Source organism: Drosophila albomicans, chromosome 2L (genome assembly GCF_009650485.2).
Source record: "Drosophila albomicans strain 15112-1751.03 chromosome 2L, ASM965048v2, whole genome shotgun sequence".
NCBI classification, from domain to species: domain Eukaryota; kingdom Metazoa; phylum Arthropoda; class Insecta; order Diptera; family Drosophilidae; genus Drosophila; species Drosophila albomicans.
In genome coordinates, this window is record NC_047628.2 from 27042073 (window position 1) to 27068037 (window position 25965).

At 35.7% G+C, this 25965-nt stretch overlaps 1 protein-coding gene across 1 annotated transcript; it reads left to right on the forward strand.

The window, feature by feature from the left end:
• Positions 1-7951: 7951 nt before the first annotated feature.
• On the forward strand, positions 7952-9764 carry LOC117565288 (golgin subfamily A member 6-like protein 22). The gene is made up of 2 exons (XM_034244316.2): positions 7952-8374; positions 8433-9764. Exons 1-2 carry the CDS (start codon positions 8059-8061, stop codon positions 9572-9574), a joined length of 1458 nt encoding a protein of 485 aa, XP_034100207.1. The 5' UTR covers positions 7952-8058; the 3' UTR covers positions 9575-9764.
• The last annotated feature ends 16201 nt before the right edge of the window (positions 9765-25965 follow it).

The window sequence follows — 25965 nt, forward strand, 5'->3', positions numbered from 1 at the left end:
GGCGCGTTATAATAATTTTTCAAACTACGTATGCGTGTGTGTCGGTGTATCGCTGTGTGTGTGTGTGTGTTGCGGGTAGTTGAAAAGTTTTTAACCAATGTCTACTTGTGGCAGCCGCACAAAACTCCTCAAGGTGTGCGTGGCACGCAGCAGCAACCGAGCGTTGAACGCCTCCTGTCTGACTGCTGGTCTTTTGTGGAAGTTTCAACCAGCGCCTTGGCTTGCCTTGCTATATGCTAAAACTTAAGCTAAACTCGTGCACACACACACACATATCTACACCTGAAGTTAGCTGCAGCTGCACGCATGCGAAACCCTTTTTCGCATGTGCTAAAGTTTTTGGCCAAAGTTTTCTCCTACCCAAAAATTGTTGATGATGAAAATGCGCGCGAGAAACGCGACGGAGGCAAAGTGCGCGTTGAACCGCAACCAACTAAAGCGCGAAAAGCACAAGCAACAACAACAACAGCAACTAAAACAACAACAAATCAAGCAACAACAGCGCTAATAGCTAGGTTAAAAAAAAACTTACTAAAACGACATCGAAATGAAAAATGCAATGTATAATAATAAAAAGCTGGTTAACCATGGCATACTCTTAAGAACTGATTATGTGCCGCCAAGATTTATGCCCCGAAAAAGTTGTTAATTAAACATCTTAAAGCAAACATCAAATTGATCGCGATATTACATTTTTGTTTAATTACTTATTAGCGCAAAGTGTGCAAAGCTTGTTTTACAAGTTTCTCTTTTCTACCTTTGACTAACTAAGCGAGCTTTAAAACTTTCAACTACATTTACTTTGCTGTGTTTTATCTTTGTATTAAATGGATAGGGAGGTTTGCTAGCTTTCAGTTTAAGTAAAAGAATATTTCTCTCTGAAGTTTTGTATGCATTAGAATATTAACTGTGCATTTCATATAATTAGTTGCTCTGCAATTAAATAATTAGATACATATTAGCAATGATTAAAGTATTGCTCTCAAGTTTTTTAGTCACTGCAATTCAACTTGATTATATAAAGTCAAGTCTCTAATAAAATTGTAGTACAAATAATGGCAGTGTATTATATAATAAAATGTTTTACATATTTAAATAATATTATTATTATTCATTGCAATAAAGAATTGCATAGCTGAAGTAATCAGAATATAAAAGATACTTTTAAATTATTGAATATTCTTACTGAAAACTTGTATAGTTTGAATATGAATAATCATTGAATGCGATGCACAAAATTCGGTTTAAATTTCTATCGTTTATCGGTTATATTTCCCTCATTTTCCAAGCACTTGCAATTGGTTAAGTAATGAATAAAATGTTGTCCACAAATTTCCTAATAATTTGCTAAGGTGAGGCCATCGGCTTATTCATCAGGTAATCTTCAAGCTCTTTTAATAAGTCTAATTATGAATAACATTCTGTCTATAACATTGTATATATTTATAATAGCACTAACTTAATTCTAAAGCTGAGGCTTTCGGCTTATTCAACAGGTATTTTTCAAGCTCTTTTAATATGTCTAATTATGCCTATAAAATTGTATTTATTTATATTAACATTAACTTAATTCTAAAGCTCATTCATTAGATATAATTCATGCATTTGCAGAGTATTTGCAATTCGTTGTTCGCTAAAACTTCAAGTTAATACAGCCTTGGTTTAGTTACACTTGAGTGTGCGCTGCGTTGCTGTCGCGCTTGTTGTGTGTATGAGAGTGTGTTAGTGTGTATGAGTGTGCTTATGTGTATGTATTTCCTTGCGGAAGTGTCAAAGACGTTTGATACTTGACTGATAGACTTGTTGGATGTGTTGACAGCTTCAACGCTGCAGTAAAAGTAACCAAAGCCAAGTAATTTTTTTTAGCGTAACTCAAACTATTAAAAGGCAAAGGAGAGAAAAATATATGGGAATTGTTAACTGGTGAGTTGACTGGAGTTTTATGGCACATGGTCGTCGTATCAATATCAATTTGATTACATCCATCACTCAATTAAAAGCATTATGCAAAGCACATAAACCAAGCCTGACATGTCAGGGGATTTCGATTTGGCTGAGAGTCAGTTGAATGTTGAATGTGGCCAGCCGAGTTTCCCTTTCCCATTGGACCAATCAGGCAGCTGTCAGCAATGACAAGCGAACTGTAAGCGAAAGAGAGAGAGAGAGGGAGAGAGAGATTAAAATAGCCGTGGGGCGCAGAAATAAGAAAACAAGACAAGAGTCAGAATCAGAATCAGAAAGAAAGACTCATTGGACATGTGTCAAGCACAGAGAGAAGAGAAAAGAGGAGGAAAGTAGTTTCAACGTCAATTAGATGATGTTTACTGCATTTGCCACAAATTGACAAACTCGTCGCTGCGGCATAAAGGGAACTTGGGGATTTGCCACACACACACAGAGCCCACTCAGAGAGACTCAGACAAAACAAAATGTATAAAAATATGTAGAACAAATAAAAATTCAAAGCAAAGAAATATGCCAAACGTTGCTGTTGATGTTGCTTTTGTTGGTTTGCGGCTGTGTTCAATGCTGTTGACGTTATCAAAAGTTGTGGGCAACCCACACACACACAACAAAGCAACAGTAACAGAGCAAAGAAAAGAAGTCAAGAAAAGCAACCAAAAAAAAACCAAAAAAAAAGAAGAAATCAAGCGAGTCATGAAAAAGGATACAAGTAATTTGCTAGAGGCAACGTGGGCAGGAGCGGAAGTTAACATTGAAAAGGATTACCGCGAGGCAGCTCACCTCTGTCCCCCTCCTCCCTTTCCTTCACTCCCCACACAAACTGTCTCTCTCTGCAAATGTGTGTGTGTGTGTTGAGTGTGTCCTGGTTCGGGGACATTCAATGTGGCCCTGGGGTCCAACGCTGACTGCGTTTTCATGATTATTTTCTTCGTTTCTTTTTTTCCAGGTAAAAAGTCAAAGATTTTTAGTTGACTGAATTTTGCGATTTCACCTCATTTTCTCTCCCATCTCTCTCTTTCTCTCTCTCTCTCTTTCCGTGTTGTTTTTTGCTCTTTGTCTTTTGGTTCAGCAGTTGGCAAATTGAAATTTGCATTTTGATTAGCTTCGGCTACAGTTTCAGGACTCTGGCCAATAAATGTGTGAGAGGCACTCTGAGGTGCGCTTTCCATTTGCATTTACGACCACCGCACAATGTGTTAGTGTGCATCTTAGTGTATGTATGTGTGTGTGTGGGTGTGTATAATGACTTAATAATCCTGTGCACAAAGTCCTTTTGCAAATTATGACATTTACGTACTAATTTCCTTCCTAAATGCGTTTGGCGACAATCAGCCTGCTCCTCAGCCTCTCTCTCTCTCTCTCTCTACAACGGGCATAAGTTGTTAACTTAAGCTTTTTTGCCACATACATAAAGTTTTACACACACCCGCCACACCGCCAACTTTTTGGCCAGCTCCTTTGCTGTGGCTCTTTCTCTGTATGTGTGTGTGTGTGCTTCCTGTTACAATTTTATGTGTGTATGTGTGTGTTCTAGGGGCTTCTGGTTGAAGTCCAGGCGGAAGGAAATGAGAAATTTTAAGTGAACTAGATTTTTGGTCTGTTTGCTGGCTTTGTTTGCCAGCGCCATTAACAACAACAAGAGGAACAACAACAGCAAGAACAACAACAACAGCAGCAACTGCCAACACATGTTAGAGTGTACTCTAGTGTGTTGGCCATGTGTCTCGATTTCTGTTTGCGGCTGCCTGCCCAGGTTACGTATACGCCACACTCGACCATCAGAGATACCTCAAAAACGCTTTCCTTCCCTTCCCCTTCCCTTTCCTTGCACTTGCAAGTGGCATTTGGGTGACTGGGCAACTGCCTGCCTGAATGTCTGAATGCCTGACGATCCGTCGAGTGTCCGACGATGGCGCCGCCCCGAGAGTGCTGGGATTAACCTTGCTTCCATGCGATGCGGTGTGCCCAAAATCGTTTGGCCAAAGCCAAAAAGCTAAGCTCGTAAAATGCAGCTCGCCTTCAACCAAACAATTTTTGGACAGGGGAGACAGGCTTATTAACTGAAGCATGTTGCAGTGGCAACTCCAAATGCACAAGCATGCGCTTAAAAGAACTGCAGAAATTGCTTAAATTTTGTGCAATTTGCGCAATTCAATTAACGCTCTAATTTAATTTATTTCAGCTGCAAAATGTTGCAGGCAAACACAGCAAGCAAAAAGTGGTTTATTTCGAGAGCTGGTTGACAAAAACTGCTAAACGAAAAAATATTAGTATATGAAAGGCAAATATCGTGATTCAAGCTGCATTAAGAATTAAATAACGATTTCAATATTCCAATATTAAATATTTAAATTCTTATTTTGAAATTCGATATTCAATGTTTTGTATTCCATTATTAAATATATTTCAAATTTTTATAAATTCTTGTTTTAAATTTTCAATTCTGAAATTAAGTTTTCCATTTAAAAAAGATTTTTCTTACATTTCGCAATAATATTTCTAATCGCAATATATCTTTTAGAAGACTTAAGCTATAGAGTTGATTTGATTTTCATTTTTATAGAATGTTTGTATAAGTTAGTGAGTTATTATCATTAATACATAAGGAAATATTATTTGCTTAATAAATGTAAGAAAGAGTTGATAATAACACTAGCTTATTTCTAAACCATTGACTGCAGAGGTTTTCTTAATCGTCCATTTTAATATAAAATTTGCGCTTGTCATTGATCGTCAATCAAATTTTATTAGACTTTTTTTTATGCTTGCAATTCTTATTAAAAGAAACTTCATTAAATTGTTATTATGTTCTTTATTAAAATGATACGCTGTAAGCGAGCTGAGGGCTCAAAAATTGTACTCATTACGAACCATTTAGCACTGAGTATTGAAGTGCAAATATTTGCTTAGCCTCCAATTAGCCCTCACAGCAAAGTTATGAATTCGGTTCAAAAAATTTTCGGCCACGAGTGAGAGACAGAGAAAGGGGGAGAGAGACAGAGAGAGATTCAAAATTTGGCACGCATTTTAAGGGACGAAAGAACTCGTCGTATTTGTTTGTATTTATAAATTTATTTGCTTTTATTTACTGCGGCTGCTGTTGCTTCTGCTGTTTTGCTCATTAATTTGGCAATTTGTATGCAAAATGCACACACAGCACACACAAAACAGCCACGCCCCCTAGAAAACGTTGGCGCCCACTCACTGTCATTGCCATTGTCTGGTGTAATTAGAAGCATGTTAATGAATTTCATTTGTCGACGCTTTTGCTTTTTATTCCATTTGTTCTCCAACCACTTTCGCCTTCGTTGCGTATACGTAATATATATATAGAGTATTCTTTTTTTTTGTTTTTTGTATTTATTTATTTAGCCAGCGGGTGCATGTATCTTTTGTGCACGCTCAAGAGTGATAGTTATTTAATTTTTAATTACTTATGAGGCCAATGCGAGTGTTTGAATAGTCCAATGAATGAATGAATGCATTTAAATTGTGCATTCAAATGCGAAATTAAATTTGTTGCCCTTGTCAATGATTAAGTTTGTTCCGCCACATGTATATATTATATTTAATTTTGTATTACACTTTTTTTTCATTATTACTATTTACGTTTTTTTGTCACAGTACTTGTCTTTGGCAATTAATTGTTTAATTTGGTTATTTGTGAATTAATGATGTGTTTTTCATGTGTCATTGCACATTTGCTCACGTCGCAATACCCTGTAAAAAGGGCAGTTTAGTGTGGCTTGAATATGAGACTGTGGAAGTTCTAGTAATACATTATTTAATTTAATTTACTTTTAAATATATTCTTTTATATGGTATTATTCAGTCGTGATATTCAATCGCTTTTGAGCTTCTGTTAATTTCGTATTTTAAATTACAAATACCGTTAAGCATTCATTTCAATTATGCAGATAAGCGCAAATGTAATGAAAGTTGAACAAGCGGATTAATACGAACGCGAAAAAATGGTAGTAGATATAAAAAAACTGGCTTAAAGTCAATTTAATGAGTTATAAAATGCACAAGTTGTGTGACAGTTAGCCTCAATTTGATGCTCCAATAACATGGCATATAAAGAACTGAACCGTTAAGCCGATGCCACATTTATGCGCCGATTATTGTGTTGCAAAAACATAAGCCGCAAAGCGAAATGATTATTTAAAGCATAGTTTTTATACCCGCTACTCCTAGTGAAGAACTAAAGTCTTTATGATGCTTTATTGGATTGTGATGAGATAATTATTGTAGAAGTTATTGAGGAATATATTTTGAGTGAATGTAATAGTATGTTGATATACCAAATATACCTTTATGATATAATTTGAATGTAAAAGTATATTTATTGAATATACCAAATATATATCCTTCGGTATATTTAAATATTTGTTGGTATATTAATTTGGTATATTTTTGAAAGTAGTAGAATGTTGATATACCAAATACATCATTCGATATATTTTAGATTCCTTTTCGGTATATGGATTAGATATATTTTAAGAGTTTTAATTTATGTTCTATTTTTAATGTAATAGTTTATTTATTAAATATACCAAATAATTCCTTCGGTATATTTAAGTATTTGTTGGTATATGAATTAGGTTATTTTTGAAAGTAACAGTATATTAATATACCAAATACAGCTATCGATTTATTTTAGATTCTTTTTTGGTATATTGATTAGATATATTTTAAGAGTTTTACTTTATGATATATTTTGAATGTAAAAGTATATAAATTTACCAATTATAAATTGCGGTATATTTTGAGTATTTTTACGCTGTATTTATTAGGATTATTTTTAAGAATAATACTTTATGGTATATGTTATTGATATACCAAATATACCTTTATGTTTTATTTGTAAATGTAATAGTATATTTATTGAATATACCAAATACAGCATTCGATATATTTTAGATTATTTTACGGCATATTACTTAGATATATGTATGTAGTTTAAGAGTTTTACTTTATGGTATATTTTGAATGTAATATATTAATTTACCAATTATAGAGTGCGGTATATTTATTAGGACTGTTTTAAGAATAAAACTTTATTATATATGTGAAATATAATAGTCTATTGATATATTTCGGTATATTTTAGTATTTTCTCCGCATATTGATTATGTATATTTTAACAGGACCGCTCTATGGTATATTTTGAGTGTAGTAGTATATTGATATGCCTTCGGTATATTTTTGTGTTCTTTCAGTATTATTGAAGAATAATACTGCACTGTTTTACTTTTATACAAAAAAATGTTTAGTGGGCATCTCACAGTCGAGCATACTCAGCGGTAGCTTTCTTACTTGTTTAATGCGATCTAGTTACCAGGCAAATACATATAAATGCATATATTATGCGTTAGGATTAATATTGCGAATGCCAAACCAACAAGCTGCTGCAAGAAGCTGCAGTAATTACATTTTACTTATTGCATTACTTTTCTCTGGCTCTAGCAGGAGCAAGTAAACTGATATGGGGAACGCACACAGCGTTTGCACTGAGCAAACAGCATGTGGCAAGGTGAAGAAGGAGGGGGCAAAGAGAGTGAGGTAAAGCAGCTCAGCATTTACCTGCATTGTTTGTTTGTTTTTACAGCTGTGATTGAGGTGAAATTGCATATTTCTGTGCGTTTCTTTCATTTCATTTCATTGCATTGCCTTGCATTTGCTTTCCTTCTTCTTCTGTGTGTGTGTGTGTGTGTGTGTGTGTGCCTGAGTGTGTTCCCATAATAATAGCAAACGTTTTATTGAATGTCCTTACCGTTGTCGTCTTCGAGTTGACTGCACTTGACCGACTTGTTGTTTGCCTCGCCTTTCTACTTCACGTTTATTGTGCAAACAATCTGGCTAGCAATTTAAAACTTGGCTAAACTATTTGCTCCCAACCTCCCCCACCGCCCAATTTAAATATCGAGCAGCTTAGCAGGCCACAAGGAAACGTTCATGTGTGTTTGCTGCTGCTGAGAAAATTTATTATTATTGTGCTCGCTTATTATCGAAGCAGTCGACAAACTGTAGCTTTCAATTCTCACCCCGTACTCATTAAACGTATCAACGAGCTTACTTCTTGGGACAATCATGCAGCATTTAATCCAGTGTCGTGCCGCGTATGCAAAGACGGGCAAACCGATGCCCAAGTTGCTGTGTCTATTGAGTGATAGTGAGAGCGAGAGCGACAGCGAGGAGACTGCTCTACAAACAACAACATCAAGAACTACAGAAACAACAACAGCTGCCACCACAAATCGTCGTCTACTCAATGTGAATGCTTCGGAGTTTGTGCCACGCACGAAAGAAGACAACGATTTGCATCCAGTTGAACGCAAATCGATACAGCCAAAGCTGCTGCTGCCCTGGAAGGGATTTCCCAAGCAGCCGCGTGCCGAGCGTCCAGGTAAGTATTGGATGAAGGAATTGCAAACTTTACGCTATACTTGCCAAACTGTCTGCAGCTCAGCAAACGTTGCCAGCTATAGAAAAGGAAACACTCGCGTTGAATGCCGAAATTGTGGGCAAAAAACCACCGAGAGAGAAGATCGAAGTTAAAGAGACGCCAGCGGATGTCAAGCGTCGCGAGCAGGAGCGCAAAGTGGCCTTGGAAGCCTTGAAGCTGGTGGAACAGCGACGACAGCGTGAACAGCAGCAGATGGAAGAGAAAAAGCCCGAGGTCTTGGTGCATCTCACACGCGAAGCTGTCAACTTTACAGCCGAGGAGCGAGTGCGTGTGGATAAATTGCGTGCCATAAAAAAGGAACAAATTGAGCGTATACTTAACGAAATGCGTCAAGAGCTGGAACAGAAGTTGGATCGACAATTGCAGCAGCAGCAGCTTGATCAGAAGCCAGTCGAAAAGCCGCCGAAGACGCAACAACAGCGTGGCACTGCGGGTCGCTATGTGGCGCTTCAAAGAGCAGTGAAGCAGCCAGCGGAAGAGGCAAAGCCAGAGCTGACAGTAGAACTAAAGACTGGACCAAAAATAGAGCTTAAGTCTACACTACAGATGGGACAAACGATAGAGCTGAAGGCAGGACAACAGCTAGAGATATCGACAGAGAACAAATCGGAGCCAGTTCGTCGTTATATACCAACTGTTAAGCAGTGGGATGAACGCTGCAAGGCTCAAGCCGCCAGCGCCAACAAGGAGAACTACACGATGCGCAAACCTTTGGGCAAAAGCGATGAGAATATTCCCATGCAACGTGCTATGGCGCCTTCGACCTTGGGCAACATAATGCAGCCCAGCAAAGAGATCAAAGAAACGCCGCCAAAGGCCAGCAAAGATCAGGGATTGTTTGTTCCACGTTATTGGCCACCAGCACCCAAAGTGGCCAGCGGCGAGAAGCGACGCGGGAATCTCACTCACGCTCGCAACATTTCGCGTGCTTTTGCCAATTGCGGGCTGTTGCCCACGCCCTCAATTCCAGGCGTAACATTGGCTCCTGATTTGGCTGACAAAATCGAGTATATTGCTGCAAAGTCCAGCGTGAAGCGTTATGATATCAAGCGACTGCTGGAGTTGGAGCCACAGCCAGAGCAACTCGAGATACCCTTTATACGCATCAACATTCGTCAGCTGGGATTCCTTTGTGATTAGCTACAGAGTCTGGAAATCCTGATTGTTGTGTATTGTATATTCCTTCATTCAAAATGTTTTGTTGTAGTTTGTTACTCATTTCTCTTATTCGATGTTCAAACAATTGCATTTCTTGATTAGTTTGTTATTGCATTGCGAACTTTTGTGAAATTGCGTTAATATTATTCATTAATAAATTCAAATTGCAGCAAAATAAAAAGCAGCTTAGAGTTTCTTTGTAAAACTCGAATTTATAACATTTCATATTATTATAAAATCAAACAATATTAATCTGCTCTCTATGGTATATTTCGAATGTAGTACCTCGATATACCAAATATGAGCTACGGTATATTTTAGTTTATGTATAGTATATTATTTGGTATATTTAAAGAATGAAACCACACTGTTTTTCTTTTCTTGCTTTCTTTGTTTAAGAATTGTTTTGTTGGTATATTTTTTTGGATAAGGTAAAAAGTAATTAGTAATTTCTTTTTAAATGGTTACTGAGAAAATAATATTTATTCATTTAGAATTCATTAAAATGTGTAGCATATAAAAATTACAAATAATGTCGAATTTTTATTCAATTTTGTTCAGCCAAATACTTTATTTGTGAGGTATGTGAACAAAATGAATAATAACTTAACAGTCACTAAAAAATTATATTATTTCTCAACTGTTTGTTTAATATCGCAACTTAAAATGAACAGGTAGTAAATCATTCGATAGCCTGGGGAAATGAGTTAGAAATGTAATTAAAATCGAAACAGGAGTGAAATTAATTAAGCCACAGCCGCAGACTCTCTGCGATGGAAGGAAGTGCAATCTGTAGTCGACAGTCTCTAAGGATCAAGATGGCATCTCAATGCCACTCACTTGTCCCAACCAACAGGATCTTTTGCACTTTGCCGACTGCTGCCTTGCTTTTTCTGGTTTCCCATTTTTTTCGTGTGTATTTTATATTTTTATATGAGGTTTCATTAAATGAATGTCGAGCAGTTTGATGCCACTGAGCCACTCAGTCGCCTCGCCAGCTGGTTGAAATGCATTGCGGCGGGAATGGCGGGAAGGAAGCGTGAAGTGATGACGCAATGTTGAAGCCATAACTTAAAAGGAGCCAGCCAATGCATCCTGACGCGTTGCCAACAATTAACAGCATAAATTTAAATATACAATTAACGCAACAGCTTGAGGCTGAAAAACAAACCAAAGTCAAAAGTGTCTGCTGCATGATTGGCCACGAAATACTCTATATTCTTTTGATTTTGAGTTAAATGAAATTTGGGAGGAAAAAAATATCATAAATTCTGCGTTATAGTCTAAATATAAGATACTCTATTGAATAAGTATAATTAGTAAAAAAAAAAAACAACAACAAAATTAAAAAAAAATTTTGTTTAGACTTGGCTTTTGAAATTTTGCATCAAAATATAAATTTAATACATCTGAATACTGAAATAGTATAATTGGTATTTTAAAAAAATAACTAAAATTGAAAAAAAAATTTTTTTAATTTGATTTTTGAAATTTCAGAATAAAAGTTATAGTCTGACCATCGAATAAAAATTTGTAATAAGTAAATGTCAAATATTATAATTATTTGAACCAAATATCAGGAGTGCCAAATGATTTAAAAAATACTTCTCTTAAACTCTACTATTATACAATTTACATTAATTTAATATAAAGTTTAATCTACTATGAATATATTTTTTAAGAATTTTTGTTAAAGTTCTTATGATTATTTAAATATCAGTGCAATTTTCTATTAATTATAATATTATAAAATTTACTTGTTTTCTCTAATGTCTAAAGTTCATATTATTTTTTTATAGTAGTACAATTTGCTATTTATTATAATAATAGGAATTGTACATTATTTTCGCTAATGTCTAAAGCTCTTATTATTTTTTATGACAGAGTAATTTCTTCTTTATTATAATAATATAAAAGTGGCACTAATTTTACTTTTGCCCATATAATTTTAAAAAGTGGACTAACTTACACTAAATTATACACAGCTCTTAGCTGATTTTTCCGCAGGGTATTTCAGTGGTGACTTTGCACAGTCGACACTGAAAGCTAAAGGTCATTTTCGCATATACGCAGCCACAACACACACACAGAAAGAGTGGCGAACACACACTACGCACAGTGAAATGCATTTGATTGTTTGTGTTTTCCATTTTTAAAAGACACACAACAAACAATGCGCGAAAAATAAAACAGAATTTTACGCTTTATTTGCGCGACGAAGTCGCCAACAAAAATGCTTTCTCTCTCTCTCTCTGTCGCTGGTTATGTGATACGATGCTGGACATGGCGTCCAAAAAGGAGTAGAGAGAGAAGGAGATGATGAAAGGGGGAGCAACTGCAGCAGATGTCAATATTTTAACGCTCAGCCACAAGGGACTCTCTGGGGATGCAGTCATATATTTTTTTGCTGCTCGCTTTGCCAGAAATTGAAGTCGCTCTGGAGTCGCGTGGAGTTATTGATGTGCACTTGTTTAATAAAATTAAAACACAAATTTAATATTACGTCGTGCTGTGCTGCGTTGATTTCCCCGCGTTATTAACACGCACAGCAACAGCAACAGCAACAACAATAGCAATAATAATAATAATGAAAACGAAAAAAAAAAAAGAAAATAGCAATAATAATAATAATAATTGCCTGCGCTGTGCTGTGCTGTGCATACTCGTATTGACAAAAATGTCTGCTCTGACTTTTGGGCGCTGCAAATTATGGTTTTTGCCATAAAGGCCAAAGTGCAACTGTCAACTGGCTCATTATCAGTTGGTTGTTAAGCCGCACAGTTAGTTAAGGTCCCTCTTCCCCCTCTCTCTCTCTCTCTCTCTCTCTCTCTCTCTCTCTCTCTCTCCCGAATAAGAGTGCTTTACTTTTACAGCCACAAACGGGAAACTTTTTATTCGCGCTGCCATCGTTGCACGTTGCAATTCGCATCCCTTTGCCATTTGCCAGCGTTGCTCCTTTGCTGACTCTTGCACGCTTCCTTTCTATAATCATAACATGGCAATTTTATTCAATTTCCTGGCTTTTGTGTGTGCCACAAGCAGCCGCCACCGTCGACGCGTCGCTGTAAGGAAAGAGTTTGAGGCGGCTGCCAAAGCAAAACAGCTTGAGAGATGCTTGAGCAGAGTTTTACTTCACTTTACGATACCTTCTAATTAAACATTTCCTTTATTACTTTTTTTCTTTATATTAAATTATTCATTTTATTTGTCGCACATTCGACCCACATTTTTGATTGTCTTTTGTCTGTTTAAGTTGCTTTTTAAATGCTTTTCGAATTCTTGCAGTCAACTCCAACAAGCTTACACCAAATTTCACTAGTCAAAAGCTATCAAAAAGGGAATTGCTTTTTTTGTTGGGATAAAAGACTGCAAACATTTTTGTCATATTTCCAAAGCAAGTTTAAAAAATTTTAAAAAATGACCATTCAAAAATACCCTTTAGAAAACTGCGAATTTTTTTTTCGTAGTTAGCAACAGTTCTGTTGTTGTTTCGAATGTAATCAATGATAACAATATAAATTTCTAAACATTTTAGTTTACAAAAATGACAAATTTATTTTCAAACTTTTTATATATAATAAAGATAATACAATTTTAGAATTTCTTAAATTCACAAATGTAATTTCAACTATTGCCTTTTTCTTTTACAGATATTTCTTTAAATAGTTTGAGCTGTAAAATGTCATGTCTTCTATATTCAATATTAGACATCTTCATGATTTTTTCTTTAAAAATTTGTATCATTTAATTCTTTTAAATTTCCCTGTCGAACATATTTCTAAAGCATATATGTTTTTCTTTTTCAGATATTTCTGCTGTCAAGTTTGTTGTCATCGACTTTCAATGTAAGTAACCATTTTTATCATTTCATACTTTTCAATTTCCCTGTCGAACACATTTATAAAATATATACCTTGCTTCAACTAACTTTTTAAGAGGTATTGAAATTTAAAAATGGAGTTAAGCAAAACTATGTGGGCCACTTTGTGGCAGTGCTGGCCTCAAAGAACAGGGCACAGCAGCAGCAGCAGCGGGAACAGCAGCCAAATGGTCAAAACAAAGCGGCTTAAGCAGTGCAAGCAGAGAGAGCAGGTGCTCGACTGGTTCAAATGACACAATGTGCTGCTGCTGTAAGCTGTGTAAGATTAAAGACCACAAAGTTTTCAACACAAAAGTGAAGCTCAATTGGCAAACACTTTTGTCGCACTAATTAAGGCCACTTAATAATTGTGTGTGTATGTGTTTGTGTGGCAACGTGTCGTATGCGCTATCAATAATGAATGAATGAATGCATTGCCCAAAAGATAATTCGCTCTCAGCACTCTCTTCGCTTCAAAGTTTTACATTAGGCATTCCTTTTAACGTGGCCTTTACGTGCGCATTACAAGTTGCCACTTGGCACTTGAATTCAGCACGTGGACGTGACTCTTGGCCTTTGCCTTTGCCTTTTGCCTGTGGCACAAGGTGCACTCTCTACGCGGTGAATAGGGCTTCATTATCGTTTCCGTTTGACAGCGATTACCAACAGCGGCGAATGCCCGAAATGCAAAAGCAATTCATCACGCATACGACCCGTTGGCGTAACCTTGATAGTTGCGCTTTCGCGTATAAATTGTAATGAGTGCAATAATATTTTTTGGTTAATATTGTAAATGTTATGTATACGCCTTGTTAGCCGACTGTGTTGTAACAGTGGCAGCTGTTGAACGTGTTGCGGCTGCTCTAGTTATTGGCCTGGTTGTTATTGTTAGGCAGGCAGGAAAGCTGACTGGCTGCCGCCATCAACAACATCATTGTCGGCACCATCAACGTTGATGGCCTGTTAAATTGCCTGTTTCGTGTTTGCTGTCTCCGCGTTTGTGCCACGCTTGCCACTGGCCACTGCCAATGCCTGTAGCATGTTGTTGCCTGTCTCTCTGTCTATGTGTGAGTTGATGTGCAGGTGTGCGTGTCGCTTACATTATGCACATTAGCGCACATTATGATGAGCCCTTTCGTCAGCAGCAGCAGCAGAAAAAAACAACTAAGAAAGCTACAGTCGAGTGTGCTCGACTACGCGATACCCGGTACCCATTTTGTAAGCAAATGATTGCGGTTTTAATTTTATAATATATCAAATTAATATACCGCAAAAATACTTAAAATATACCATTTGCAATAATTGGTATATTGTTATCGACTGTGAGATGCCGCTAGAGTGCTATTAATTTTGAAATATACTAAATTCATATACCACAAACATAACAAAAAAATACCGAAGGCTATAATTGGTATATTGATAATTACTACCCATTGTGAAACCAAGCAAAACAGTGCGGTATATACCAAATGCATATACTGAAAACATACTAAAAATATATCATACGCTATATTTGGTATGTATATTGATATCGACTATGAGTTACACCCATTGTTAAAATATGCCAAATCCATATACATTTGTCTATTAATAATGCACCACATTTAAAATATACCAAAGAGAGCACAATATACCAGATTGTCAGCCATTGTATCTCTTATAATCTCTGAAATATATGTGTTCATACGGACGGACAAACAGACATACGGACAGATGGACATGGTCAATAACATATATACTTTATAGGTTCACAGATGCCTTCTTCTGCCTATTGCATACATTTCACAGACGGCTAACTTAGTATACCCTTTTATACTCTGGGTAGCGGGCATAGAAACCGAAAACAGCAGCAACTGGCAGCTGGACACTGAGCCACTTCATGACCCGTTTGGCAAGCAGCCAAAAGTGATGGACACGAAATGATTTTTGACTCAAATTAGACGGCAAATGTGTCGCGTTGCAAAATTAACTAAATCAGCAACTACTAACTGTATTTTTGGCCAGGAGAGAGAGAGGTGCACACCTGCATTTTGCGTCAGCTAAGTGTTTACGTGTACCACATGTCTAATGCAGGCGCTTGCTGTGGGCGCTTTGAATCAGTAACGAAAAAAATAAAGATAGCGAGTGGGAACTTTAAACCCGTTGCGATTAACATTAATGCAGTGAATGCAATTTATCAAATGGAGTCTCACAATGCGCGTTATTTATGTGAGACAATACTTTATTTTGCGGACAATCGAGTTGCCAAGTTAATGACAAAATGTTGCTGCTTTACTGCTTGAATTGTAATGCATTATTATTGAATATAATTTTCACGCATAAATTTCGACACCAATTGCCGGTAGCTGCCGCTGTTGCTGTTGCTGCTGCTGTTGCTGCTGGCAATTAAAATTCATTGTTATGTGCGGCTCATTTTGGACTTTTTGTTGTTGCATTATTGTCTGTCGGCTCAATTTTCAGTCGCATAATTATAAATACTTGCAGATAGACTCAATATCTGCATAGCTGCATGTCAAGCTTAATGGAGAGCCACATTTAAATATATTTAAGTAGCATTTACACACACAGCATCCCTTTTTGCTTCTCTTTTTTGAAGAGCGGCAGCTTAATAAGCGATAATTACATGTCAAGTGCTGCCGAAGTCGAAACTCACAGTGAATTGAATGCACTCACATACACAAAGAGTGTTTCGTGTTTCTTCTCAATTAATTTTAAGTTGCATTTAAGCATTAATCTTTAAGCTAGCAACCATTCTTTTTCAGCGTACGTCATTTCAAAAAATTAAAATGCAATTTGAAGCCCACATTATCCATGCACTTTATTTAATGCCGCATCGATTAACAATGGCTCTGGCTCTGTTGTTTCGAGTGCGGCTGACCATTCTATGGATGGATTATAATTAGTATTCTAACATGTATTCACCATTTTCTAAGCTTTATCTATGGCAACAGTTTTAAAAGCACCATTTATCGTATGCGAGGGGAGATGGAATGAAGAGCGTACAGTGTAAGCCACTAATGCATTTTGTGGCCAACTGGAAATTGCTCTGCAACACATAGAGAGATAGCAAAAACAAACACACACACACACACTCGCTCACACTGACAGCATTTTAATAATAAAATTGTTAACAGAATTGTGCTGTGCTTTGGCCACAGAAACATGTGTTAGCCTTGTTAGAGCGAGTATACAAAATGCGAGGCCTCTCAGCGACCTTAATGTTTTTGTTATACTTTCTGCTGTTGCTCTTGCTTTTGTTGTTGTCGTTTGGCTTTGTTGCGCAATCTAAATAAAATGGGCGACGTGTGTACGCACAACTTTTGCCATATTTAATCGTATTTGCAACGCCAACAACACTACCGAGAGTGGGAGAGAGTGAAGGAGGATGAACGGGAGTCTGACTGCTGGGCAGGGTGCGAGCTTGGTTTTAGTGCCAATTGTAGCCATGCGGCTGAAAGTTTTTGGCTTTTGGGCATTTGCTTATTATTGTTAAACTTTTTGCGCCCACAACAGGACGCAGGACACAACACAGCACAGCACAGCACACAGCAAACAAAACAACAAGAAGAACAGCAAAGCAACAGCACGTGTTGCCCTCTTTGGGTCGCTGCATATTCAGGAATTTTTGCGAAATAGTGAAGCACGAAATTACCTAAGCGCATGCAGTTGCAGCAAGCTAGAGATGACAACGTGACAACGTTTAAGAAATTGAGAAATAAAAAGAAGAAGATAGCTGAGGTTTTCAGTGCAGCAAAGCTAACGAACATTTTCATTGCCTATTTTTGAGGGTAGTTCTAAAATAAGTTGAAGTTTTTGTCAGGCAACGAATTGAACATTTTCATTGCCTACTTTTGAGGGCAGACTTGCAAAATTAGAAGCTGAATGAATGTATGATTCTGGTTTAGTCATGTGACTTCAAATTTGAAAAATTTTACAGTGTATGCTATAATAATATTTGGTGGAATATATTTTAAAATTATTCGTCTCAATTTATTACGGTATAGGGGAAAATGTTGTCATAGAGCAATGAGCTTAATTTTCTTTAAAATTATGTTCTAAATTTGAGAAGCATTTCTGTTATGCTATTTAATTGATTCTTCAATGTTGTAATTATTGAAATATTAGTTAGTTATTATTAATTAGTTTTTTCAACTAGCAACTGTCAAAATTGAATTCACTTTCCCGCTCAATAACTTCTGAAACATGCGACACGATCTTGTTGAGTTTTTGTCCATCTCGAATCTCACAATTACAACATTTGCTTACATTTGTGTCGCAGTGCAATTTCCATAGCCCGATTCAGTTTTCTGTGTTCTAACGTTTTGGGAGGTTTTAAGCTTGTTTGCGGCTCTGTGGAATAGCTTAGAACGTGCAGCTCAAACTTTTACCTGTAAGTTTTAAGGAACAAATTTATGCGACACACAGAGAGAGAAAGGCATTCCAAGTTGTGTGTGAACATGTGTGCACATGGAAAGTGATTAAAAATTGGGTCAAGTGGCATATGCGTATGGGTGTAAATGTGTGTGTGTGTGTGTGGGAGGATTAAGCAATTTGGCAACGCAACGCACACAAATCAAAAGATTTGTCCATTTTTATGGGCCTATTTAGAGAGCAGTTGAACTGCAGTTAACTGACTGTCTAACAAACAAAGTGAAAGCCCAGCTCACAGTAAGAGTACAATAAAAAAAATTCCACTTAATTAGGAAACGAGACCACAGAAAATAAGCAACAATGTCAAGCCAACAAGCTCTGACTTTGGTCATTCGGCAGCTGTAACAAGTTAACTGCAGGACAAATCAGACAGACAGTCAGAAGGCTGAGAGGCAGCCGCTGGCAATGCCAAACCTCAACACTCGCTTTTGGCCAAATTCGAATGCAAATGCCATTGGCCAGGTCCGGCATTTGTCGGCTCAAACCGTTACCAACACCAATACCAACATGTGTGCCCAAGAATCTACGGGCTGCCTCTCCCCTCTCTCTGTGTGAGGCTCAGTGTGAGGGTGTCATTGGTTTGTTTTGGCTGCGGTGGCAGCTACGATGTCATCAACACAACAACAACAGCAACAACAACTACAGCAGCACAAACAACATTGACAGCATCACTCGATGCATCGATAAATGCTCTGTTTCCACTGAAATAGTGCTCGCAGCTGCCGAGCTGTAGAACAAGTTGTTGTATACCCTGTAGAGTTACTAAGTTGAGGACTTTTGAATAGAAATGCGACTTTAAATTTGTTAAAAGCAATACTCAGTATACGTACTAGATTGTTTTATAAATAATTAATAACAATAAATTTAGTTCGAGTTTCTTTAAACCCAATTAGATACATTTATAAATTCTAACTTTAAAATTAGCAAGTAAAATATCTGAAAATATATTCGAGTGTGCTCGAAATAGTTCATTATTAATTTTTAAATATACCAAATCTATATACCATAAATTTACTCAAATATACCGAATGCTATATTTGGTATATCGATATACTTTTACATTGTCAAAATACCATACTCTTAAAATATAGTTAATCAATATACCGCAAAAATACTAAAAATATTCCGACGGATATTGCAGGTATATTGTACACTTAAAATCCAATAAATAATTATCAAATATAAACTTAAAAAATATGAACTTTCAGAGGTTTACGCTCGCATTTAATACTAAATAGTCTGCAAGATGATTAAAGAGAATGTAAATTCATTTCTTTCCCAAACCGAATTGAGATTTATGTGCCACCATAAATTACCTTTATAATTCAATTGAATTTAATAAGAGGAAATTTCCAAAATAATAATTCATTAATTAATTGATTTACCAAACAATCGAAAGAGTGAATTTTGCATATTTTAAATGTCACTGGAGATTACTTTACTAATAGACAAGCAAAGTGTTGAAATGTCTGCACAATTATGTATTATGTTTCTACTCACAATTATTCCTAAACAATATGCAAAATGATTAAGTTGAATATCAATTCATTAATCTCTTTAACCGAGAATCTGAAGTGTCTATTTGTGGATACATTAAATGTCATTAGATAATAATTGAGAGTGTTCTAATATTTGAATAGTCAAATAATTAATGACAAATTGCTATATTATTATTTTATGTATACCTGGCAGACAGTCGATGATTTATTAAATATATATTTATAGTAAATAGAGGCTAGTTTATTGGAATGAAGTATTAGGTGGCTGTTGAACATCTAACATTTAAAATATAGAAACTCTTTGATTAGCGTCAGTTTTTGTTATCTGTGAATATATAGCTGAAAATGGCCAACGTCTGATGTAATGTATAACAGCATCATGATGATTTATTAAATATATATTTATAGTAAATGGAGGCTTGTTTATTGGACTAAAGTATTTGGAGTTTATGGAGATTCTTTCGTTTAAAATGAGGATTCTCTTTGATAATTTACAGTTAAAAGCTTTTTTTTGTAAAATTAATCATTGAATAACTTGAAAATGATCTTACTTTATTAGGGAATACGTTGCTAATAGACTAGTGAAGTCAAATATCTAGAATTTAAATCTATTTTGCTCTGTATCGATTGATTTTGCAGTTAAGAGCTTTTTTTTGTAAAATTAATCATCTAAATCTATTTTGCTCTGTATCGATTGATTTTACAGTTAAGAGCTTTTTTTGTAAAATTAATCATTGTATTAACCTAACCTAACTAAAATTTGAATTTATTTTGCATTTAAAAAATAGAACTTTATCTGGAAATTTAAGCAGTGAATAGTCAGAAGAAGTTTTCAGTTTATAATTCTACATTTTTGTACTGACTTCTAAGCTTCTCTATACAGCATACCTACTTTTTTTTATAAAATTAATCATTGAATAACTTGAAAATTATCTTTTATTATTGGAGAATAATTTGCTAATCAAAAAATTTGAATCCATTGTGGATTAAAAAAAAAAGAAATGGAGAAACTCTGTGGCGATTGATAGTTAAGAACTTTGTCTGGAAATTTAAGCAGTGAATAGTCAGTAGAAGTTTTCAGTTTATAATTCTAAATTATACTGCTTAATTCTAAATTTATCTATACAGAATATTTAAAGTCGAGCATTTAAAAAACAGAAATGAGAAAACTCAGTCTAGAAAATGAATCAGTGTATAGTTACAAGAAGTTTTCAGTTTATAATTCTAAATTTTTCTACTGATCTCTAAGCTTTTCTATACAGCATGCTTGGAGTTGAGCATACTCTTCAGCTGCTGCTGCTGCAGCTGCAGGGAAAACAGATGCTGATGCTGTTCAGTGGAAACGCAGCCTGATGCATTAGCCGACTGCAAACAAGCTTGTGTGTCGTGCACTTGCATATTTTATGGCTACAGGTCTCCGGCTATACATGTGCCTTAGAAGTGCAATAGTAGTAGTGATAGCAAAAGGTGTACATGTGTGTATGAGTGTGTGTGTGTGTGTCGAAGTGGGAGCAAGTATGAACTAGGCAGCTGACCACAGAGTGTACAGAGTCGTGTCTCTGGGGCTGTAATGGTTGCTTTAGTTGTTATTCTTGTGCCCTTTGTTGTTGTTGTTGTTGCTGTTACGGGCAATGCTTTGATTTGTCCCACTCTGTGTTTGCGCTTGTGTGTGTGAGTGTGTTTAACGTGCCTTAAATCACATTTGGGCTGTAATCAAGCTAAGCAAATATGGGTTGTCGGGTGTCCGTCGTAAGTGCCAATGTGCCAAGTTTTCGTTACGTTTGGTAAATTTAAAGTTTGCCAGCTTGCGGATAAGCTGCAGCACCTATCCTTCAAATGCACATTATCAATGCTCTGTGTGTGTGTGCAAGTGTGTGTGTGTGTCTGGTTAACTGGGTCAATTGCTGCGCTAAACTCGGCTATAAACTAGACGACAGAGTGACTGACAGACATGGCCACATGGCTAACTGAAAGTGTGTCACTGCGGACAGCAAACTATCTACAACATGCCCATTATCATCATCATTATCGTCATCATCATCGTCATTATGAGCCTGCATAAACTAGTCGTAAATACATATGTCTATGCTAACGTCAACTATGATTGAAAAATCACCATAAATCGCCGTCAAATCAATTAACATAAATTGTTTGATTGATGGCTGACAAATGCTAAATGGGCAGCAGCCAAATCCCCTCAAGTAATTGACGCATAATTCGCCTCGATAACGATAACGATTAGAGAGCCGTCTCGCTTTTACATTTGCAACTGGAAAATTAGGCGCAAATAATTTTTTAATTCCCGCACTGACAGACAACCTCCAGTCGAGTCGCAGTTCGCAGCTTCCATTAATCATGCATTGTTGTGATGGACAGACGGACGGACAGACAGACAGACGGACACGTTGGCCAACTTACTGACTCATTCAGTCAGTCAATCAAACAATTGAATACATTTCAATCATTTATGCAGCCCACCCAAAAGCACAAGTGACCGACTCGACTTGGCTCAGCGACTGACACAATTTGATTTGACTTGAGTTGGGTTCGAGCTTCTGCTTCATCTCAGTCTCCTTCTCCTTCTCAGTGTCCTTCATCTTCTTTTGATATCCTTGTGTGTGTGTTTGGAGGCTGAACTGAAGTGCTGCTAACGACAGACATTTCAAAATGTGAGCAACAAATTATGATTCCAATGATTTGGTTTATTTAAGGCGGATAAAAGTAATTGAGCCAGCAAATATTAATAGAAATATTTATGAGCAGCACTTCTTGCAGGCATTCACATCTAATGTGCTTAAACATTTAAATAAAAATTCACAAATTTTTGAGATATTTTTGATACGTTTCTTAGGAATAAATAAATTTATATTAAATACTAAATATAATCATCAATAAACTTTAAATTAGAATTCGCGTGTTTTATTTATAAATAATATTTATATTTTATATATATATTTATGTTACATATAAAAACTTTAAGAATGAGTTAAAAATACTTTAAAAATAACTGAATTTAAAATGAATAATATAATTATATACTTAATATACATAAAAATACTTAAAATACATATAAACAGTGGTAGTCTATAACTTTTATGAACATCACAAATCAGTTGAATATTTGCTAAAAATAACAACATTTATAACATTTAACAACTAAATACATATTTTAGAACTAAAATAAATTAGAAAAGAATAATAAAAATACCAAATATACACATTAACCCACCCATAACCCACTATAAATACTAAATTTGGTTCTATCTCAGATTAAAAGAAACTTATTTGCCAGAATTTATTGTTAAATTTTATTGTGGCAAATATTCGGTTAAATATTTATTGCACAAATGTTGGCAATGTTATTCTGTATTTATAATAAATTTATGTTATTAATAATAAGTAAATATAACTTTCAGCAATAAAATTAAATGCAAAATAAAAATAAAATACCAAAAATAAATATAAAACCATAACGCACTGAATATACTAAATAATAAATAAATATATATTTCAGAAAAAAACTTTACTATATCATAACACATTAAAAATACTAAATTCATTCCCCTTAACCATATTTGCTGGATTTTATTGCACAATTTTATTGTGGCAACAATCTCATCTTATTTGTTGGAATGTTGGAAATGTTATTTTGTATTTATACTAAATTTATATTATTAATAATAAATAAATATTATACTAAATTTATGTTATTTATAATAAATAAATATAACTTTCAGTAATGAAATGAAATGCAAAATATAAATAAAATATCAAAAATAAATATAAAGCCATAATGCACTAAATATACTAAATAATAAATAAACATATATTTCAGAAAAAAAACTTTATTATAACATAACACATTAAAAATACTAACTTCATTCCCATTCACAATTTTATTGTGGCAACAATCTCATTTATTTATTGGAATGTTGGAATGTTATTTTGTATTTATAAACATTACAAATCAATTGAAAATTCCTCAATATATTTGTTGAATATTGATATCAAAAATAGAAGCTTAGCTATAATTATTGTACAATTTTATTGTGTTCTAAGTTTGGTTAAATATATCAAACAAATTGCCATATCGAAAGCGTAGTTGAGAGTGCTTTATTTATTCAATATTTAACATGATTTTTGAGCTTCAACCTCACACAATTAGCAGGCTTAAAATGCGAAAACGAAAATGGCAATTGAGTGGTCGTGATATCGATAGCGACTCGTATGAAATGTGCATTATGATTCAATGCGATGCTGTTGCATTTTCGCATTTGCCATTTGCTGTTTGGCATTGCATAAATTAATTTCAATAAGTTTATTTCTGCACGTAAATAGCACAAATTATTTATGACCTCTGAAAGATCGTTAATTTGCAAAACATTTTGTGAAAGAGAGAGAGAGAGAGAGAGAGAGAGAGAGACAGACAAAAGGGAACGGAGGAAATTTATGCAAGCTGCAAATGTGTTGCAATTGTCGTGTATGTAAAATATCCTGTATCTAATATAGTTTGTGTATAAAACGAGGTTCGGGGGCCAAACAATTGACAGTGGCAATTAGTAATTAGCATTGCATTAGTTCGTGTAATTATTGTGTCGATTTAAGGCAAAGGAAACGCCTCAGTTCAAGTGTCTTTGCCACTCTCTTGTTATCGACCCGCAGCCAAAGAAATTTGCATAGAGACGAGACGAGCGAGTTTAGAGAGAGAGAGAGAGAGAGAGAGAGAGAGTGAAATTTTTAGAAACCCTTTCAATCAGCCATCGAGTCGCAAGTCGCAAGTCTCGTCTTGTGTTTTTCTTGCTAATTTCCTGTGCGCTCTTTTGTCAAATTAAAAAGCTCGTGGAATAAGTTTTTTTTCTTTTTTCGCTTTTGCTTGTTTGTTGTTGGTTCATTTATCATGATTTGTTTGTCGAACTTGTCATGTGTGTGAGTGTGTTTGGGTGTGCGATAGGCGACAAAATGTTTGTCTTGTTGTTGTCATTGTTATGCCGAATGCCAGCAGCAGCAAATGGCAGATGTTGATGGCATCCCTACAGGACGAAGGCGAAGAACCCCATCCAAGGCCACAAATAGCTCTTTCGCTTTGTTCTTTTGTGTTGTGTCGTCAGGCAATTTCATGGCGCACTTTTTGTTTGTCTTTGGCGAAAATTGCAAAGTGATTACTTTTGATTAGTTGTAAAAAGAAGCGTAATTTGTTTAACGCGTTGTTCGTTGCTGTTTCCCATTGCGTGTTTGTCTTTGATAAATGTAATTTATCCTCAACTTGCTGATTAGAGACATTGAACTTCTATAATAAACATTGTCTAACGAGTTCAAGAGCAGCAAACATTCGTATTCAATCAAACCGAAAAAACAAGTAAGAAAGCTACAGTGTACTCGACTGTGAGATACCCGCTACCCATGTTGAATAAAATCAATATATTTTGCGGTATTATTCTCAAAATATACCAAATATACTAAATATACTACAAAATACTAAAAATGCAAACATAAAAAATGCTGTCGAAAAAAAATTATAGCTCTATCTCTTATAGTCTCTGAGATCTAGGTGTTCATACGGACAGACGGACAGACAGACAGACACACAGATGGACAGACGGACATGGCTCGTATATATAAGAATATATATACTTTGTAGAGTCGGAGATGCCTCCTTCTACCTGTTACATATATTTCCTGCCGGCACAAAGTTATAATACCCTTCTACCCTATGGGTAGCGGGTATAAAAAGTTTTCTTTTAAGGGAATTTGAGCATCAAAGATCTTGATTTCCTTTATGGTAATTCAATGCGTTTCTCTCAAAACTGAGGCTTAGGCATATCCACTTCTATACGACTTCATCTAACTTACATTTTTAAGCAGCTGTCGCTGCCTGCATGCAAAATTATTACTTAAAGCGCAGCTGGGGCCAACTGGGAAAAGGGGGAAAGAGGTGAAGAGAGGGGTAGGTGTACGCACAGTTGCATACATCACGCTGGCAACAAAAGGATAACATTGAAGTAAGTTATTCATTGTGCACGCAAACATTACGGAAGTCATATGTTAAAAGCAGAGAGCTCAGGTAGCAAAACCAGCAGGCAGGCAGGCTTACTGCCAAACAACTTTAGATAGAGAGAGGGGGAGCTGCGAGGGGGTGACTTCACCAGGAACTGGGCCAAGTTTTGTGCTGGAGCTGGAGCTCAACGTAAAGAGCAAAAAGCAAAAAAAAAAATATGTGAAATATGAAATATGACTCCAAGTCGAATTGTGAAAACTTGCAGAAAGGTACGAATAAGCATATCTGGATCATAAATAAAACAGAGAGCAGGGAAATTAAATTTTCGACTAGGCACACACACACCACACTCTCACACACACACACACACACACACACACACACACACACACACACACACACACATACGCATTGTAATATCTTCGTGTGTATTGAAATGAGTGCAGATTGCTAATATACGCAACGCGCTGCTAACTTTGATTTGAGAATAAATTATTTTGTGCCTTTTGCTGGCAATTCTGCCATTCTCAAAAAAAAGGTAACACAACGGCAACGCGTGCTAAATTTGCAATACTTTGGCATACCCTGT